We start from the raw sequence: 21506 nt of genomic DNA, 5'->3' as shown, positions 1-21506 counted from the left end.
CCTGGAGGGATCGGGCAGAGGCACCTTGGGAACCTCCAACCCGATCCCCTTGGCGGCCCGGAGGAGCATAGCCGACAGCTCGGCGTCTGCCTCGGACAGTGCAGTGACCGCGGAGGGGCGCTGTCCAGCCGAAACATCCGTCTCATCTGCCGACTGTTCCCCCTCTGATGCTGAGATAGACATCTTATCCTCTGGGGGAGCTCCAAAAGAGACGCTGGGCCCGCTTTTGGGCGGGGGAGCAGTCTGTTTGGGCATCACCACGGGACTACGCGATGGAGCGGAAGCCCGCGGGGTTTTGCCCGGCGGGACATTCTGCACCGTCACCTGGAGGTCCCCCAAGTGCCTCGCCGTAGCAGCCGTAAAGCCTTTACAGCTTGCCGAACTGCCGCGGGAAGACAACGAGGGGATCCGTCTCACGAACGAGAGGCGGGACCTTAACGCAGCCATGGACATGCGCTCGCAGTGAGCACATGAACCATCCACGAACGGCGCCTCGGCGTGCTTTAAGCCCAGGCACGAGAGACAGCGATTGTGACCGTCAACAGAGGTAAGGAAACTGCCGCACCCAGAAACGCACGGTCGGAAAGACATACCGGGAAAATGCCTTTCGCGACCGTAAGGAAAATTGCTTTTTTAGATCCTGGTTCGCCCAGGGAGGACGCAGCACAATCTGTGCGGAAGGACTCGCTGGAGTGCGAGGAAGCCAGCTTGTCGTCACAGCAGCCGGCTCGCAGGATCTTGGTGAGAGAGCGTAACTCTGCAGGATTCTTTTCTGTAGATCAGCTTACAGCGGTGAGGCTCCGAAGCGAAAGTCTGAATGAGTGGATGCACGCCGCCATCTTATATACCCGTATGTATGGGGGAGTGACGTTGCATGCAAATTCCACTCGCCAATTTTCATTGGCCTTTTCTATAAAGCTCAGAGGTGAATGGTCACTCAAGCGAGTTCCCATATGTAACGTCGTAGTGAAACGACTGAAGAGGAACTAAAGTGATCTTTACTCACCTTTAATTATATAGTGTTTTATACAATACAGATTGTACAATACAGACATTTAGGCCTGTTGTGATCTTTATTATTTTGTTAAATTTTAACCTGTTATCAAGGTTTATTGCCTTGATAAGTGTAAGTAACTTTGATGAAGTGAGTGCCACGTCGCTTCAGGGGGAGGGGAAAAGGGAATGTGAGTTCGTGAAAAAAACAAAAAAACAAAAAAAAAACAAAAACAAAAAAACGATGGTTTACTCGCAAAGCACTTTTGTGCAGGGTGTACTTTATTTACAGTGCCAATAATCCAGACAGTCCACAGTGAAGAATATATACAGGTGTGCACAAAAATGAGTACAAAAAAAAAAAAAGTATGAAAGAAACAACAAATAGGAAAATAAAGATGAAAAAAAAAAAAAAAAAACTATATTTACAATCACACACCGTATCCACAATATACAATAAATGAGTTGAGGGTTTGCTCGAGGTACTGCTGTAACACTCTTGCCGACTTGGTCAACAAGCAACTGTTTGAGAGTCTGGCCTCCCCTTTTATAGGCCAGACTCCGCCGGCCCCCTTCCGCCTGGATAGGTAATCGGCAACTAGATTCAGTCTTCCAGGCCTGTGCCGGATCTTGAAGTTGTAGGGCTGCAGTGTCAGGTATACCATCTCATGACTCTGTGGTCTGTTTCCAGGCTAAACTCTCTTCCGAGGAGGTAATACCATAAGCTTTCCAAGGCCCACTTGACAGCGAGGCACTCCTTCTCTATCGCCGAATAGCAAGTCTCCCTTGGCAACAGCTTGCGGCTGAGGTAGATGACTGGCTTTTCATTTCCCTGGGTTCCCTGGACCAAGACTGCACCGAGTCCTATAGCAGAGGCATCTACCTGGACCAGGAAACTTTGGGTAAAATCAGGACTATGTAGGACTGGACTGGAGCACATCTTCTCCTTCTTGAGTCCTGAATGCCGCTTCACAGTCCTCAGTCCATGGGATAGGGTTCGCCACCCTTTTATTCAGCAGGTTAGTCAGGGGTGCAGCCTTGCAGAGGTCTAGTGTGGTGATGTATTTGGCTCTTCCTATCTTTTCCAACAGATCATCTACCCATGGCATTGGGTATGCATCGAACTGGGACTGGGCATTGAGCTTGCAAAAGATGATGCAGACACATAGGGATCCAGAGGACCTCAAAAGGTGAGAAACCAGTCGAAGCTTGAGGAACTTCTCTGTAAGCAAAGAGAATGAAAGGTAACCACTTGTAATAATAATAATAATAATAATAAAAACAACAACAAAAAAATAAATAAAAAATAAATAAAAATCAGCAATTCATTAGTTCACACATTTTCTGAGGTTTCCAATTTCTGAATTTGGTGTTCCAACCAGCAAGCGCTACAGTTTGAGCTACATAAAGAGAAAAACAGATTCTTTGACAGGCTACATAACATTAATGTGAGTACAAAAGTATTATTATTATTATTATTATTACTTTATTTTAATTATGGTTATTTTACTATTATTATTAATGATACAATTGGCACAAGGAATTAAAACAAAAGCAAAACAAAACTAAAGTGATCTTTACTCACCTTTAATTATATAGTAACATTTAGGGCTGCTGTGGTCATCATTATTGGTTTCATTGCCTTGATAAGTGTAAGTAAACTAAGAATTAATCAGTGAATCATTTCTGATTAAACTTGTCTCCAGACATTTGATCTCCAGATCAGTGAACTCATATGAGTCACTTCAAATTTAGTTCCATACAAACAAGGAACTTTAGTCTTACATTCTATCAATAAATAATTAACATATTGTAAAACACTGCACTATATATACCTTTCAGATGTTGAACTGTTGTTCACATAACGCAAGCATAAATAAGAAGACAACAGTTTCTTGCTTTTCGTAACGTATTACTATACGAGGTAAGTAAAGTGCTGAATTGAACATGGGGTATATATGTTTGGTATACTGCACAAACCAAATCATTTCTTCTAATTATTTCATTTAACAAATTAACTGAGAGTAATCCCAGATTAAAATTTCTCAAATCATTTTCAGGCAAACAATGCATAGTCAGGATGAAGAAAGGTACAGTATTCAGTTATGTTTTGTGTGTGTGTGTTGGCAAATTAAGCACGAAAATATTATGTAGGTGTGTGTACTCTGAATAAATAAAAATGACAGTCTTGACATTACCAAGATAAAAATATAATTTTTATCATGTTATTTTCACCACAAAGTACTGTTGTGGTGAAATGGGTTACAAAAAACAAAAACAAAAAAACACTTCAATCTAAATCTAAAAATGTAAATACATAATCAAATGAATTATCTAAATCTAAAAATGTCTATTTTTCTCTCTTTTGATGTGTTAATTATAAAGCACATTTTCAGAGTCACAAACTCATGGAGCATTCCACAGTCATTTCACTGATTCTGTTCAGCCTTTGATAGAGCTGATTGATTCTCTGAGGTTTATTGGCATTGATGAGGATATAGATCTACCATCCATTGCTGTTGTGGGTGATCAAAGTTCTGGAAAGAGTTCTGTTTTGGAGGCACTCTCTGGTGTGGCTTTACCTCGAGGAAGTGGTAAGTCTATGGAATTCATAAATAAGAATATATATATATATATATATATATTAGTGGTGTATTAATTATTATTATTATTATTATTATTTTTTTTTTTTCATTTTAATGCGTTAAAAATAGTTAACGCAATTAATGCAGGGGCGGGGCTAGGTTTGACCACCCCACCCACAACTGTCATGAACCGGAACAAAAACAGTCCAGGCAGTGTAAGACAAGATGAGCGTTTTTGGCATTAAAAAGTATATAAATTGTATTATTTTTATTAAAATAACTGATCGTTATGCTAGATAAGACCCTTCTTTCTCGGATGGGATCATTTACAACCGCATTTGGGATTAAACTGCATTTTGGAAGTTCAAAATCAGGTCACCATATCAGTCCATTATATGGAGAAAAATGCTGAAATATTTTCCTCAAAAAACATAATTTCTTTACGACTGAAGAACGAAAGACATGAACATCTTGGATGACAAGGGGGTAAGTAAATTGTTGTTCTGGAAGTGGACTTCTCCTTTAAGTACATGTCTGAGCCTTTATTTTTTACTTTAACTTAAGTAAAAAAGTGTAGTCAGTACTTCTATTTTTACCAGAGTATTTTTAAACACGAGTATCTGTACTTCTACTTGAGTGAAGGATGTGTGTACTTTTGCCACACAGCCACTAAAAAGTTGTGTTTATTTAGATGCAGAACGTAATAATGAGCACATCAAACAGGAGACTTTTCAGACGCGTGCTCCAATATAAGGAGATTTGCAAAGATTCATAAAAATACCCTTTTACTCATTTCTTTTGTAAGTGTAGCTACATCACCAATGATTTACGTGAACTTAGATGAATTTATGTAAATCACCGGGCACATTTTCTTCAAAAACTAAAGTAACATTATTCCTCTGCATCTTCAGTGGCTCAGATGTCGCAATTAAATAATGACTATGCTAACATTCAAGATCAAAACACCTCAATCGCTCAATCTTCTTTTCTTCCCCTGCACCAGAGTTGACACAATGGTGGACTGTGGTTTCTGAAGTCAGTGATGATTTGGGGTGTTGTGACATCAGCCGGTGTTGGTCTATTGTGTTTTATCAAGTGCAAAGTCAATGTAGCCATCTAACAGGAGATTTTGGAGCACTTTATCCTTCCATCTGCTGACAAGCTTTATTGAGATGCTGATTTCCTTTTCCAGCAGGACTTTAGCACCTGCCCACAGTGCCAAAACCACTTCCAAATGGTTTGATGACCATGATATTACTGTGCTTTATTGGTATTATCGTTTACGAATTGGTACTGTGCCTGAACCCTATTGAGAATCTATGCGATATTTTCAAGAGAAAGATAAGAAACAGTCAATCCAACAATATACAGATGAACTGAAGGCTCAGTAGTGCCTCAGCAGTGCCACAGGCTGATCACTTACATGCCACACTTCACTGATGCTGTAATTTGTGCTAGGAGCAAGTAATTTGCTGTAATATGTGCTGCTGACCAAGTGTTGAGTGCATAAATGAACATACTTTAAAAAAACTTGAACTTTTCTTTTTCTGCAAATACGTTTTTTGATTGATCTTAGAAAATATTCTAATATTTTGAGATATTGGATTTTTGACTTTCATGAGCTCTAATCATTAAAATTAAAACAAAAAAGTTTAGAAATATTTTGCTTTACATGTAATGAATCTAGAATATATGAAAGTTTCAGTTTTTAAAATGTTACAATAAAAAATATAACTATATAACTATAAAATATAAATATAGCACACATATATATATATATATAATTAGAGATTGCCTTTAGACTTTAATATGGTCCAGAGAGGGTCGTAAAAATTCTGTCACAATCTATTATTACTCATTATTTTAAGCATATAGGATGAGCATATAGGCTTATGTATTATACATAGGCTTATATAGTGACAGCTGAGGCCACAAAAAAACAAACAAACAAACAAACTAATAAAATTGCTAGAGCTAGATAAAATATTAATAATGATAATAATAATAAATGATTTCTTGATTTTAATAGATTATCATTTTTATGAAACAATATTGATTCCTAAATCCCAATAGATCTTTTGGATTACGCTGTTTTCACCTGATGAATGAACATTACATAGTGCGCCTTCAGTCCAATAAATCGCAATAGGCTAAGCTTTGTGCTTATCTGACCCATGCTCTGCTGCCACACTGGAGTGTACTCATCACCAACAGAGGTGGGAATTACAGTTCCCTTTCAGTCAGTCACATTCGTCGTTACAACAATTGACATTAGAGGTTTCAGTTGAGAGCCCCAGTCACCTCTGAGCTTTAGAAGAAAAGGCCAATGAGAATTGGCGTAGGGGATTTGCATGCCAAGCCACTTCCCGTACATCACATCACGGTCCCTCGTTCAGTCCACCCTAGTGGTCCAGGAGTACCATCTCTGGCTGAACCTGGCTGAGATGCGTGATGCTGCAAAAGCTTGCTTTCATGACGCCCCCGTCTTGAAGGCTGGCCTCTTCGTTGAGACTGTCGAGGACTTTGTCCAGCAGTTTTCAGCAGTCCAGAAGCAGACAGAGGCTAAAAAAACACATCTTGCCTCAGCATGATACACCAAAAATTAAGCCATCGAGGCCCGGGTCTTCATCTGCCCTTCACAGAGGGCGCCCCTCTTCAGTATCAACATCTGCTCCACCCCCTCTAGAAACACCTAAGGGAGGTAACCCCTCAGCAGGGGCATCGAGCTGGCCACAGGAAGGGGGCAACCCTGCTTTTCAGGGCACTGTCAAGTCTTCTCTGAAAACCATGAAGCAACCCTGAGACGGGTGACCCAGAAATGACAGGAACTGTTCTTCAGGGGACATGACATCTGTGCACCCACCCATGAATTTGCCTCTCAACATGGAGTTGCAGAATGAAATGCTTCCTCGCACTTTAGTGACTTCACCGCGGGATCGGGAGGATCAGGTAAGTTGCGGCAGCAGCTTGTCTACTTCAGGACGCTACACTTCCCGGCTTGAGCCATCTTTCTTCCCGCAGCGTCCCCACCATGGGTGCGTCTGTAATTGCTCTGTTGATTCCACATGTACAGAGGCTGGGGGCATGGTTAGCCCTACCCAGTCCATCTTGCTGGCTTAGTTCAGTTCATCTTTATTTATTTCCCAAAGGCAATTTGGTTGCAGCGGACAAGCTATTCACATAGGGCAACAAGACACACAACACAGAAAACACACTCAATTTCCTTCCTAAAAAGTCCTTACCTTTAATTTAAAAACTTTATAGCTGTGGGAATGAAAGAGTGTCCAAACTCATTATACATAGGATGGGAATCATCTAACAAAATACTCTGAGTTTTACCTAAAACCTGTCTATGATATAACTGGGCTATAGACATCTGCTTCCTCCCTGTAATTTTACTTCCCTGGTTTACAGTCCTCTAAAGACAGTTCTTATTTTTCACATTTAGAGAATTAAACCAGCACAGCAGTGAAAAAGATAACAGTGACTCTATATAGGATCTATAAAACATCCACATCAGTGTTGTGCCCACATTAAATGATCTTAGTTTCCGCAAGCAATACATTCTTTGTTGACCCCTCTTACACAAAATCTCAGTATTTGGATAAAAGGACAATTTGTTGTCCAAGACAGTACCCAAATACTTGTACTGTTCAACACTCTCAATACCCACTCCATTAAAACTTGTTTGCTTATACTGAATAGATTTCCTCCTAGAGTTTAAATCAATAGTCATCTCCTTAGTTTTAGAAACATTTAGTTTAAAGTGCTCCTGTTATGCCTTTTCAAATATGATCTTTCATGTAGTGTGTCATGTAGCTGTATGTGAATATAAACTATCTGCAAAGTTGTGAAGCCGACAGTGCACGATAAATAAAGTTATTGTCTATCAAATAAAGAGTCGGCTCACATTTGCCCGGTTCGCTTACATAAGCAAATTGTGATCACTTTCCACGCTAGACCGTGCTCGTGCTAACTTGTCAATCAGCCATTTCATCGTCAGACTCTGGTTCGAATTGGTATGGTAAAATCGATGCCATCTTTTCTGTGTATTGATAAGTATCCAGGGCTGTCAATCAGTTATGGCAATGGGCGTTTCGTTCACTGACACGCTGTACGCAGTAGACCAATCATAAAGGACTGTGCCATCTGACCAATCACCAAACACTTCCCAGGTCAGGATAAACGTTCCACAGTTTGCTTCACGTTGTTAGGCTTATACCATTGTAAAAAAAAACCTCATGGGAATATTAAATTCTTGTCGAGTTCTGAGGTGATATGGACAAACACAGTCAGGTGAATCAAAGTCAATAAAACAATTACTCCCATTTCCTCCATTTACTCTTCCATGGATTTCTTCAAGGAAGATATAGGAAGATCTCCACATCCAACAATATTAAAAGTCTTTATAATCTTTAAAAGAAGGAAACAAAGCACCCCGACACCTGTAGCTGCAAGTAGCCCCATGTGCAGCGCCGGTCTCTCTGTAGTTCTGTCAGGATTACGGAGAGCCCCCTTTGAGCTACTTGATTCAGTTGAGCAGAAACATCTGTCTCTCAAGACTGATCGCTCCTGATCACACTCACTTTCATCAAGAGGGTGGGGGACACCTAACATCAGTTGACGTAACGTTCAACGTGACTTACTGAAAGGGAACGTCTCGATTACGTATATAACCCTGTAAAATAAAATAAGGATTGTTATTATCTTATCATAATTTGATTTCATTTATTTATTTATTTATTGTTTTGTTTTTTGATCATTTGTTTAAAAAAATCACATTTTAAATCACAAATTACAATTTTAACTAGAAAAGATTAAGATACGATTATTTTCTCTAAGTCAGACCTGTTAGATAATATTCTGTTATTGCAATGCTAAATTTGATGCAATTTTGCACTTTGACTTTTGACAGTGTGAGATATTTGAATACTGTGAGCAATAAAACAATAGTATTTGACATCATAACTGTATAATATTGTTGTTTAAAATATAAAATATGTTATTAAAACATTCCTCATAAATGCTAATTCAACTATTTGTAATATATGTCATTGTGGGGTAAAAAAAAAAAGTAGTTTCAATGTAGCTAGCTAATTTTTTAAGAAGGGTAGTTTGACTGTAGCTTAACTAACGTATGAGTAGCTTGTAGCTTAAAAAGCTACTGTTTCAGAGTAGCTTCCCCAACACTGGTAACCCGGTACCCTGAGAAAGGGAACAAGACACTTTGTACCCTTGCCATACCTCATACAATGACTGGAACGTTTTCCTTCAGACATTAGATCTTGGCAGCATTTGTTTCCGATTATTACGATGATATTAGTATGCAGCGTCTCATTGCTTTTTCAGGGAACTGGGTTACATAGGTAACCTGAGACGATCTATGTATCTGACTTATCCCTACTACTAACAGACAAGTTACGACTATTACTAGTTACGCCCCTACAAAGAAATAACCCCAGAATTGCTGACGTCATCAATAGTACTGCTCATCGTTTTTTACTTTACTCATTTTGTTTTCGCTTCACTATCACCTGCTACCTAGTAAAAAGTCATATCATATTTAAAGTATCATATTCCAAGTTAATCATATTCTATAGATCACAGACGCCAAAACTGGTCCTGTTTGTTTCCCTCACTTTTAAAAGTATTTAGATTATTACACTGCAGTACAATTCATTTATTTAAAGGTTTTTGTGTTGTTCTGTGTGTTAATAATTTGTGTGTGAAAAGGCACATTTGTACAGATAAAAACTTTATGCTTTTATGTTTTTCAGGTATTATCACTCGCTGTCCTCTTGAGCTGAAATTGCGGAAGCTCAAAAAAGGACAATGGTCAGGGACTATTTCTTACCATGGCCACAAAGAGACCTTTTATGACCCATTAATGGTGGATAACCTTGTTAGAAAAGGTCAGTATGGACATAATAATAATAATAATAATAATAATAATAATGGGCATAAACAGATCATTCAAAACCACACACACGCACACAAAAAAAACAAATTTGTTCAAATTAACCAACATCATAAAATGTACATGTGGTATCCCACATTCCACTTGTGTCCGGTTGTGCAAAATTCAAGATATGATTCCCTTTCGATTAATGAATATTAATTAAATTAGCTATATGGTCTATAGGCATGTTAAATTAGAATTGGAATAGATTTATTGAATTTAAATTTAAATAAACTGAAATTTAGTATTTCAATAGTATTCTCTATTCAGTTGTGAATGGCACACAGCCCAAAGGTGGATTTTACAAAGTTTGAACTTACCAATACCAAAACTATACTTCTGTGTATGTCTGTTGAAAACAGCTCAAAATGAGCTCGCTGGAAATACGGTTGGAATCAGTGATGAACTCATTTCTCTGGAAATTTCATCTCCTGATGGTTGTGACCTCACTCTGATCGATCTGCCTGGTATAACCCGAGTACCTGTGCATGATCAACCTGATGATATTGGAGATCAGGTAAGTGTATGTGATATTTCCTCAAAGCAGCTGCTATATCATAGCAAAGTCAGTATACACAGTGTCTTCACTGTGTGATCAGCTACCTCTTTAAAAGCCTGTTCACACCAAGGATGATAACTATAAAAATAACAAAAAAGACAATTCTGTAATCATTTGCAAAATTAAACTACAGCTAGGGTACAACTGGGCTAAATGTGCCCCGGGGTAAAATGCACCTTTGATATTATTTTTCTCTAAACCACTATCTGTGCTTACTTGATCTAATATTTGATGTTTTTAAATGTTAAATTTTATAGATTTAAGTAGTAAATGAAAATTATTAATACTAAAATTATTCAATATATCTTGAGACAAAGGTCTTCTTTATGATTTTCACTTTTGTTTAAGATAATTAAAACAGCAGTTTTTAAATAACTAAAGAATACGTAAAAGTATGGTATTTGAGGTAAAAAGTGTCCCTGCTGTTGGGGCTAAAAGGCACAATAATTAATATGACGATTAATGACATTGTTGGATTCAGATGGGTAATATCATATAGTAAGTTGGATGTCCATCTTAGAGATGTTTAGAATGAAACCATCGTATTTAAAAACATGATATTAATCCTATCATATAATAATATAATTTGTTGTTACTACTGTAAATCTATATTAAATTATTATTATCTTCTTCAATGCTTTCAGAATCTTTACATTTTAAAATAATTATTTTTCTGTATTTTAAAGCATCGGTTTTATATTAACATATTTTAATGACAGTATATTTTTGAGCAAAAAATAAATAAATTAAAAAAAATTATCAAAGTAAGCAGAAAATAGTAGAAACATTCGCTAAAGTGATTGTTTTGAACAAGTATCAACTTAGACATTATTTAAAAAAAAAAAAAAAAAAAAAAAAACAAGAAACAAAAAGCATTGTTTTTGTAACGGGACTCGTCTGAAGTGTGAATAGATCCAAGTGCAAGGTTTATTGTACAGATCGTAGTCAAGACAGGCAGGGTCAGATGCTAGCAAACAGTAATATCCAAGGCGAGACAAGAGAGTAATCCAAAAAACAGGCAGAAGGTCAAAATACCAGAGAGCAGTCCAAAGTAGCAAATAAAACAAGGCAATGAAACAAGACAAACTATGGCAATGAAACAAAAACAATGACCATGAAACAAGGCAATGAAAACAGGGAAAACGCTTGGTAGAGTCCATACAGGCAAGACAATACTTCGCGAGGCCTGTTTGGCATGGCCCTCCTTAAATGGCCACCCAACAGGAAGTAACCAAAGAAGCAGCAGAGGGAGCCGTAACAGTCAGTCCATGGGTGAGGGCTCCCTCTGCTGACGAAGGATTACAGTTTTAGCTAAATTATTTGTGCCTTTTACCCCATGCTGGTGAGCCTTTTACCCTGCGTATGGGGTAAAAGGTCCCCCTTGCCACCTGTAACGTGGAGAGGGAGACGTGAAGCGAGCGGATCCATCAGCATACTTTTATTGAATTGTGACTGAGACGTGGTCATAAACACAGGTGGGGTTGAACAGGGGCAAACAGGTATACAAGGACAGAGCAAGAGAGTAATCCAAACAGACGAGGGTCAATCGACAGCGAATGTAATCCAAAGGGCAAGGCAAAAGGGGTATTCCGATAACACAGGCTAGAGTAACAAAAGGCAGGCAGCGATACAGACAAAAATTAGGAAACCAGGCGTAAATACAAAATTAAGGGAACAAGACAAAATACAGGAAACTTAGATAACGCTTTGTATGAATCCCAACACAATCCAATACTCAGCAACTACTGAGAGGAAGTCTCTGATTGGACACAGGTGCGCAATGGCTGATGGGGAATGTAATCCGGGGTGTGGTGGTGGTGGTGGTGAGCAGACCGAAGGTCACCGGCCAGATTCATGATACCACCTCATACATTTATGAGATTTTTAAACAAAATAAATGACTTGTATGATTGTATGATGGTAATATTGTTATCTTTATAGTTATTATTATTAGTGTGAACTGGCCTTAAATCCCACTGTTATTTGTTAAAGGGGAGCTTTAAAAAAAAAAAAAAAAAAAAAATTTTGACATATTCTGTTTTAAATCAAAAAACAAATTACCAAAAAATCCAACATGAACACTTGTTCATTGACTGTTTGTTATTGTTCTCTTGCATTATTGACAAACTAATTTCTTTTTTGCATTGTAAAGCTGCTTTGACACAATCTATATTGTACAAAGCTCTATATAAAAAAGGTGACTTGACTGTTTTTTATGTTTTAGGTCATCTATTTGTAGCTGACTAGTGTCATTTAAAGTCAACATGAACTCAGAATTAAGCATATTTATTCAATGTCTGTATATTCTGGGTCACCTGGCCACATACGGATATTATCCCCACTTGTCCCTATTATTTTTCCACAACATTTTGCACAACATTTTATCATGGATATTATGCAAGTGTAATCGGTTTAGGGCTGTGTTATACTGACCTGAAGATTCTCTCCTCCCTTAACAGACAATATGTGATCTTTTCTTTTTTTCTTTTTTTTTTTTTTTTTAGATCAAAAACGTGATATTGAAATATATTTCAAAAAGCGAGACCATCATTTTAGTTGTTGTGCCCTGTAATGTTGACATAACAACAACAGAAGCACTAAGAATGGCACAACATGCAGACCCCGAGGGAAACAGAACTCTTGGTTTGTCAAATTATTGTACTTCTATTACTTTTTTTTTTTGGTCACTTTATGGTTTTTGCTATTCTAACTTTTTTTTTTTTTTTTTTTTTTTTTTTGAATGCATGGGTTAGCAATTCTCACAAAACCTGATCTCATTGACAAAGGAGCAGAGACTGATGTTTTGAAAATTGTCCAGGGCAAAGTAGTTCCTCTCAGTAAGGGTTACATTATTGTGCGATGTCGTGGTCAGAGTGACATCAATAACAAAATCCCTCTTGATGAAGCCATAGACATGGAAATGGAATTCTTTAAAAACCACAGATATTTCAGGTAATTAATTAATGACTTAAATGATCTTAACTGAAAACTGATGAATAGTATTAATTGTGAATTATTTAATGTTTGTCTTTCTTGACAGTTCTCTACTGAATGATGATAAAGCATCTACTCAGTGTCTGGCAAAAAAATTGACCACAGAACTGGTTGACCATATCAAGGCAAGCACTACATGATGAAAGGCATTTTTTTACCGCTCATATTTATTTATTTATATTTGTTTGTAAATAAAAGCTATAAACACAACAAAAACGTAAGGCTTAGATCTAGGATATATTAGTTCTTTAGGATCAGCGAAGTTCCACTCAGTGTGTTGTTACTCAGTGGAGTGTGGGATGTATTATGTATATATATATATATATATATATATATGGTGCAATTTATCCAATTTTCTTAATGACACAGAAATCACTACCATACTTAACTGAGCAGATTGACACTAAAAAACTTGGTGTGCGAGACGCTCTTAAAAAGTATGACCAGGGTCCACCTCTGGAAGAAGAAAAGATGGGACCTTTTCTCAGTGAGGTAAGAGCTCTGAGAATAAAACACGTCAACCCCCAGTTTCACAAAGCTAGTCCAGACTAAAATGCATGTTTAAGATGTCTCAACTGAAAGTATCTTGCTTTGACATATCTTAAAATATGTCCCACTCCTGTGGGTCAATATCACCATAGAGTGCCTTTCACCCCTCACAATACTCTACAATTTTGGTCTTAGTTTCTCATTTGCTTTATGTAATATCATAAATCTTTTTGGTGTCAGTTTTTTTATTTATTTATTATTTTTTGTATTATTATTATTATTATTATTATTATTATTTTCCAAGAAACGAAAAACAAGAATTCAGCTTAATTTTTTGTTTTGTGTTTAGGGGTAGAAAAATTAAACGCCCCTTTCTGCTTATTGGTCAGTCAAAGATTGATCAAACCGTGCCGTCATCAGTTCTTCCACAGTTTCATGAGGCAGAATAATAGTCCTCCACTGCTGCAGGTGTATGGTTTCTTAATGCATTTATTGCAACTATACAGAGCCGATCCTCCCTATACGCAAAATACGCAAGCTGCGTAGGGCCCTCGATACACCACGGGGTCCCCTTGCTCTCAAAGATCAATTATTTTTAGTTTTGTTTTTAAAGTGGGTCAGCGGCTATTAAATCATGAATGTTCTTTTCTTTTTATGAGGTGGGCTGTCACCCTTTCTATGGAAAAAACAAGTCGAAAGCGATTCGAGACAGAGTGAACAACGGACAAATGCATTTCATTCATTTATTAATAATGAATGAATGAATGAATGAATTTATTTATTTATTTTTAATCATACGACCAGGAATGAATTATTTCCCCTGCTGAGTCTACTCAAAATGAATTAAACTCAGCAAAAACAAAATTATGACTGCATATTTGCTGTACACTTCAATACTGGTCTGCACTTGACTGTAGTCGCGTTTTTCTGCTGTTTAGTTTATTCAACCCATCACAACTTATTGGAACAGTGTGAACTATAGGGGTAACTAGTCACCTTGTTATTCTAAAGGCTTGTTACCTTCACAATGTCCTGCTCTCACATGGCAGAGATGGTGACTTTCACTTTTTTAAGCGGATGCAAATCTGTCGTAAAATAATCAATAATAATCTTGTGGCGTATGTTTCAGGCATTCCTAATGTATTCTGTGGAGTTTGGTGAGAATAAACCTGAAATGTCAAGTTATATTTATGAAAAGCTTGCGCTACAGTCCTGTGTGGGTGTCACGAATCTGGTCTGTGTTCTGCGGACTACCCACCACCAGATGTCACTCTCACCTTTTCGTGCTCTCTGACTGTTGCTTTGCATTTTGGACTGCATCTCCCATCCTCCACCGCGCTGATTGCGTCAGCCCCCGTGACCAATCAGGCGCTCTATAAAACCCCAGACTTCCTTGTACACTGCACGGAGTGTTGTTTTGTTGTTATTTTGTCTATGTTTCCTAGTTTCCTAAGTTCCCTAGTTTGTATTCGCGCCTGGTTCATCGTGTACGACTCTTCGCCGCCTGCCTTTTGGACTCTCGCTCTGGTTATTGGACTACTCTCTCTCGGATCGCCCCTATGGATAATGTTCGCTACTGTTTAGACCCTGCCTGCCTGACCATGTATCTGTCTCGTCCGTCTAATAAAAGCTTGCACGTGGATCCGCTCGCCTCTCGTCTTACTCGTATTGTAACAGTGGGAGTATGCATGCAGCTCATGGACGGTGTAATGTCGAATACTGACCCTTGCCAGATTACAACCTCCCTAGTATTGGTAGGTTTAGGGTTAGGTGAGGGGGTAGGATTAGGCAATCAGGTAGCGATTTCAATGAGAGAGGGTAATATTTTGGCAGAGGTCGAAAATGGGCACAAGCACATATCCTTTTGAGGTCTCAATTATAATCAATTAAAAAAAAAAAAAAAAAAATATATATATATATATATATATATATATATCTCTGTTGTTCTCCGAATGTAAGACAGTCAGAATGACACAGTTCTTGAACGTCATAATAGGCCTGTTATATAATCAATGCATTATTCTTTCTTTTTTGTATTAGTATTTCAAATATTTTATTTAAAAGTGATTAATTAATTAACCTGCAGCAGTGGAGGACTATTATCTGCCTCGCAAAACTGCAGAAGAACAGATGATTGCACAATTTGATCTTCGCCTGACCAATCAGCACAGGGGAGTTTAATTCCAGCCCATGTGTACAAATCAAATATTCAAGCTGATTATTCATTTTTCTATCCCTGAACGAAAAACGAAAAATTAAGCTGAATTCCTAGTAATTCTTAAATAATTTTATGCCATTTTATTTATTTGTTTTTTATTTAATATTGATTGATTGATTGATTAACTGATTGTGATTGTTTTCTTATATAGATAATAATAAAGTTCAGCGATCAAATCAGTGAACTGAGTAAAACAGGACAATCAAAAAACATGAACCTTCATGCTCTTCTACGTCCTGTGTTTAAGAAATGGGACAGTCGCCTAAGAGACACTGAAGGATCATGTGAGTCAAAATATTACAAACCCATTGGTTCCTTTTTAGGACTGTACCAGGACCCCTAAACCTGACTTTCTCTTATCTTTATTACAAATTTAGTCAATGCAAAAGTGAAGGAAATGATAGAAAAGTATGATGAGATGCATCGTGACAGAGAATTGCTAACATTTAGTGACTACAGTAAATTTGAATGTGTCATTAAAGACCATGTGGCAGCCCTTCAAGAGCCAGCTATGCAAACACTGAAAGATGTACGAGGTACAGTGTGCATTTTCTAAATGTACCGTTAAACATTTTTGGCGCAGAAGATATCTTCTTTACTTCTTTTTGTTTGTTTGTTTGTTATTGTTTTTTTTTTTTTTTTTTTTTTTTTTTTGCAGAGGTTGTTCAAAACAAGTTCAGGGAAGTATGTCATTTATGTTTTGCTCAGTACCCGACACTAAAATACAATGTCTCTGTAAGTAAAACTTTACATTATATTATTATTATTATTATTATTATTATTATTATTGATTTATTATGTTGTACTCCTCAGAAAAAGATTGAGGATATTCAGTTAAAACAAGAGGCCAAAGTGGAGAAAAGAATCAAAGAGTTCATTAATATGGAGCAACTGGTTTTCACCCAGGACAAGGTACTGCAAAAGAAACTTGATGAATCTGACATCCATCAAATGACTGGACTAGAACGTAATGGGGAGCTCCGTGAAGATGACATGGTTTTAACTTCTAAAGGCTGTGCATTGTTGGATACGAGAAATCTAGTATCAGAAAAACTGGCTCTTTATTATGAGGTAGGTCATAAGTCATGCTATGAAATGTATTCATTTATTAACACTGACAGTAAATTCATAATCATTAATTTAAGCAGTAAAAATACTCATTTAGATACATAATTTATCTGACAATACTGTTATGTACACACTGCAATATCTACAGGGGTTTTAAAGGTGAAGTGTGTATGTCTATACACTCTAAAAAGTGCTGGGTTAAAAAATAACCCAACCTTAACCCAGCCGCTGGGTAACTATGGGACAGAACACGCGTTGGGTTGTTTTGACCCAAGTGCTGGGTTTAACCATTTGACCCAGAATGCTGGGTTGTTTATTTGACCCAACCAGTGGGTCAGGTTAACTGTGTTGCTGGATTAAACATAACCTAATCATTGGGTTATTTGTTGTCTTATTGCCTTGCTACCTTTATATTTACCCAAAATAATAAATAATCACAAAAGAATCTAAAATTATTATTGCTTTTCTGTAATACAGTTAGAAAAACACAAAAAAATGCAACTGTAAACATCAATTTAATGAGTTTTATTTCTTTTTAAAACAATTTTCAAATGGGTGCAGCTGTCAAACATTTTATCCAACCATTACAGACACATAAAACAACAATTTTAGTTAAACAAAACTTACATGTTTGTATGTCAATGAATGGCTTCCAGACTTCTGTGGTTGTGGTTCTGTGGACCCTTCCTCCAGAATGGGCAGGACTTTGAAAGCACTCTCCCCTTTAGCATCTAAACCATAAGAATAATAAAGGGCAAACTGTGAAACTCATAATTTAATAAATCAAAACAACACATTGAAATCTTCATTCCTTTAAATAATGAGATTATAACAAAAATTTATAATGGTATTAATGCAAATGAATCCCCACCCCCATTCAACAAACTAATAAGCAACTAGTTAAGTGTTACTGTACCATTGTATTTACCAGTTGATGTGTCAAATACAGTTGAATTTTGTTTCTACAGATTGACATATTATAAGAAATACCTTACCTGAAGTCACGTCACCCCGCTCTTAATGCACCTTTCCATCTTGCTGGGCATAGGCAACAATTTGGTCTGCAATTGTAGCCCAGTCTACAAAAAGTCTGCCTCTGTATGTAGCTTCTTGAAGTCTTGTGAAATCTGATAAAATCTGGAAAAGAAAAAAAAAAAAAAAAAAAAAACAACACAAATGTGGTTAAATAAGTTAAAGCTTTTAAATGTTAGATTTATTGTTTAACTTTATTGCCATACCAGTAACTACGGTTATTTTAAGGAAAATATCAAATTCTGAAACAAATCATGGTTATTGAATGTTACTGAATGATATAACTTACCTTCAAAGGTTTTAACCAGGGTATCAAGCTGCCTTTCCTTCAACTTCTCTATTACAAAGCTGTCCATCTGCACCAGCAAGAATCTCACATATCTAGAATGAAATTTCAGATTTAGAAAATTTTAATTTCACAAAACTGTTTTACAATGACTTATTTTATATAGAAAGCAGGTTGATGCGTTTACATGCAGCACAATCATTTAAACACTTTAAACACAGATCAGTTCTATTATGCTGATATCGAGAGAAAGCTTCTCAAGCATTTTAATATCGCGAGATCTCGTAAACGTCTCTGAAGGGCAGAATCGATACTGTTAAAAAAAATCAGACAGCATATTTAATTTTTATATTGGTCTCCTAGTTTGTAAAGCAACACAAGCATTCACTAAAATAGAGGAAGAGTAAAAGGACCTCATAAACAGTGGTGTCCTAGTGCCTAGAGAAGTGGGTATACGCCCCAAATGCAAATACACGCTGAAAAGAATAACTTACCGACGTCTGGACGTGATTCCCCGTGGTTTCTTATTAAATCGGTCGGGTTTTCTCTGTGTAAGAGCCTCCCCTGACATGCCCTCGCGTGTGAACAGGGAGCATCTAGGTGGAGGAGTGGACGGAGCGGGCGCGGGCGCAATCATCAAATATATTTAAAAGGAACCCCGCGCCACTGTTCTGACCGCATCACTGTCGTTACCGGGTGTTTTTAAAGAATATTTGCATTTACTTACATGCGATTAAATTAGCTATTCATGTGGTGGACTGTCAGGATTTTTTGGCTAATACAGAACACTACTCCATGCGCAGCAGAGGGGATTTAAAAATGGGTACACGCAAAGTCAACTGATAAAGAAGTGAGTGTAAGCCGTATACCTGCGTATACCCTGCACTACACCACTGCTTATACGCCACGAGAGTTAAAGTAAGGTGCATAGCGGAGCAGGAGGAAAAAACCTAAGTAAAAAAAGAGCGCGAAAATGCATAACATAAAAATGACGGATCTATCGTTGGATTCGGCACGTCGCAGACATTGACTTGAAAAAAATATGCCCTTAAAAGATAAATTTTAGTACGAAATGACATAATTCTGACAAAACATTACAAAGCCATACTGTATGCAGACAGTAACTGAACTTACCCCGTATTTCTAACCTATGCCTGTTTTCATGAAGCGTTAAAAAGGGACACGTGTAACGTTACTGTATATAAATAAAACTTTGCACACAAACACAACTTTTATTTAACAAAAAAGCGATTGTTGAGGCAAAAAAGTACCTCACTATAGGCTGCTACTTAACGGTCGTTAATCATTCACAGAATAAAACGCTAACCCCGCACAGCGACGTATCAAATATTGCATTAAACAGTGAAATCACTGTGCTTTAAACCACAACTTATTAAAAAATGAAGGTAAATAATCATATAATCATATTAACTTACCGAATAATCCTGCTTGCTGCGAATTTCGTGACCGCCTGACGAGGAGACGAGTGAAGAATCCAGAAAGTTCGATGAAGTGGAAAAATAAACAAACCAGTTGGGTTAAAATAACCCAACCCGCGTGTTCACTGGTGAAAGTCCATTTGACCCAGCATGCTCAACCCAACTGTGTGTTTACAGTACCTCAAACAACCCAGAATTTTGACCCAGCACAATTAACCCAGCAATGTGTTTACAGAAATAACCCAGCACTTTTTAGAGTGTACCACTAGTGTTATGAAACAAAACTGCAAACAACCCATCTGGCATTGACCACAATATAGTCCCGTCCCAAAATGATGGTTGTGTCTGTGTTACTGTATAGAGCTGGTTGAGACGCTCAAATAAACAGAGTCAGTGTTTTAGGGCAATGCACATATTTATAGTGAAAAACATTTTGCTGTTTTTTTGCTAAATTTAAAATTACATTATGTTAAAAAACGTTTTAACATTCCTGAACCTTTTTAATTTTACAAAGGTTATTTGTAGTGGAAAAAGGGTTCTTTAAATTGTTTTTAACACTAAGAAAATAACAATAAGGTTCTTTGGGAAATTTATTCTTATATGGCATTGCTGCTAAAACTACTTGGTGGGGCTACCTAGCACTTTAATGTTTAGGAGTATAATAAGTGAAGATCAACCACATGCACTGGCACTAGAGGTTCACCAAAGGGGCAACAAACTCCAAAAGGTGGCTCAAATACCTTATTGAATATTATAATAATTCAGGTCCTGTCTCCATACAGATCATCTATCAACGCCTGACAGACTATGTGCCCATGCTGCTCATCCTCTTTATGCTGAAGGATGCAGCTAAGACACTGCGGCATCAAATGTTGGAAATGAGAAACGGAGCAGATGTGGTCAAACTACTAAAAGAAGACTCCGAGCAAGGGCGCAGGAGGGCTGATCTAAAGCAGCGTCTGCAACGTCTCACACAAGCTCAAGAACTGATAAACAACATACGCTGACACATCTTTATAAACATCAGGGATATGTCTAAATTAAGCACCAGGGCTGCAGAAATTGGCCACTGGATATAATTTAACGGTTAACTATTAGTTTAGAAATTCTATCATTCAGTTAGTTCATTATAGAAGACATTAGTACGTGTTTTGAATCAAACTGTTGGCTGAAGTCATCACACTGCATTTCCATTACCAAATTGACTTAAAATCCATAATTCCTGTAATGCCTATCCAATGTGTTATCAAAAAGTTTCATGAATAAATATATATAGCACCATGAAAAGTAGGGGATTCTGTGTCAGTTCTGACAGCAGAGTATACTTTAAATACTGTGCATGATACTGAAAGAAAATAAACTGAAAACACCATTTCTTTTTTTTTTTAATACAATAATTCTGTTTCTCTCTCTTTCTCTCTCTCTCTCTGTAAGCACTCCTATGGTGCTATCTGGTTCAGTTCTTAGGTATTACATGAAAAATGTATTCCTTGATATGTATACCTAAGGCCTGTCAAGTCTGCCAAAAGCAGATATATAGTAAGAATGAAAATTAATAGAAAGAGAATGCATTTATATATATAGAGAGAGAGAGAGAGAGAGAGAGAGAAAAAATGCCTTTAAAGTTCTTCAAATAATGTTACTAATAAAAAATAAGTTTTCATACCCAGTCTTAAGTCACTGAGGTTTATTTGTAGCAATAGTTAAAAATACATTGTATGGGTCAAAATGATTGATTTTTCTTTTATGCCAAAAATCATTAGGAAATTAAGTAAAGATCATGTTCCATGAAGATATTTTGTGAAATTCCTACTGTAAATGTATGAAAACTTATTTACAAAAAATTTTACAATAATTTATTAGTTTACAGTATTTGCAAAATAT

General features: G+C 37.1%; 1 protein-coding gene across 1 annotated transcript; it reads left to right on the top strand.

Annotated features, from left to right (window-relative positions):
- Positions 1–2864: 2864 nt before the first annotated feature.
- Positions 2865–20629, top strand: LOC127160302 (interferon-induced GTP-binding protein Mx-like). Its single transcript, XM_051102965.1, has 14 exons — positions 2865–2917; positions 3054–3083; positions 3379–3587; positions 9356–9490; positions 9900–10054; positions 12601–12739; positions 12850–13048; positions 13137–13215; positions 13460–13582; positions 15949–16081; positions 16175–16333; positions 16456–16532; positions 16611–16868; positions 20405–20629. The coding sequence occupies exons 2-14, from the start codon at positions 3061–3063 to the stop codon at positions 20627–20629; spliced, it is 1914 nt and encodes a 637-aa protein (XP_050958922.1). The 5' UTR covers positions 2865–2917; positions 3054–3060.
- Positions 20630–21506: the final 877 nt, after the last annotated feature.

This window comes from Labeo rohita, unplaced genomic scaffold (genome assembly GCF_022985175.1).
Source record: "Labeo rohita strain BAU-BD-2019 unplaced genomic scaffold, IGBB_LRoh.1.0 scaffold_322, whole genome shotgun sequence".
NCBI classification, from domain to species: Eukaryota; Metazoa; Chordata; class Actinopteri; order Cypriniformes; family Cyprinidae; genus Labeo; species Labeo rohita.
This window is presented reverse-complemented; position numbering and strand designations above follow the sequence as displayed.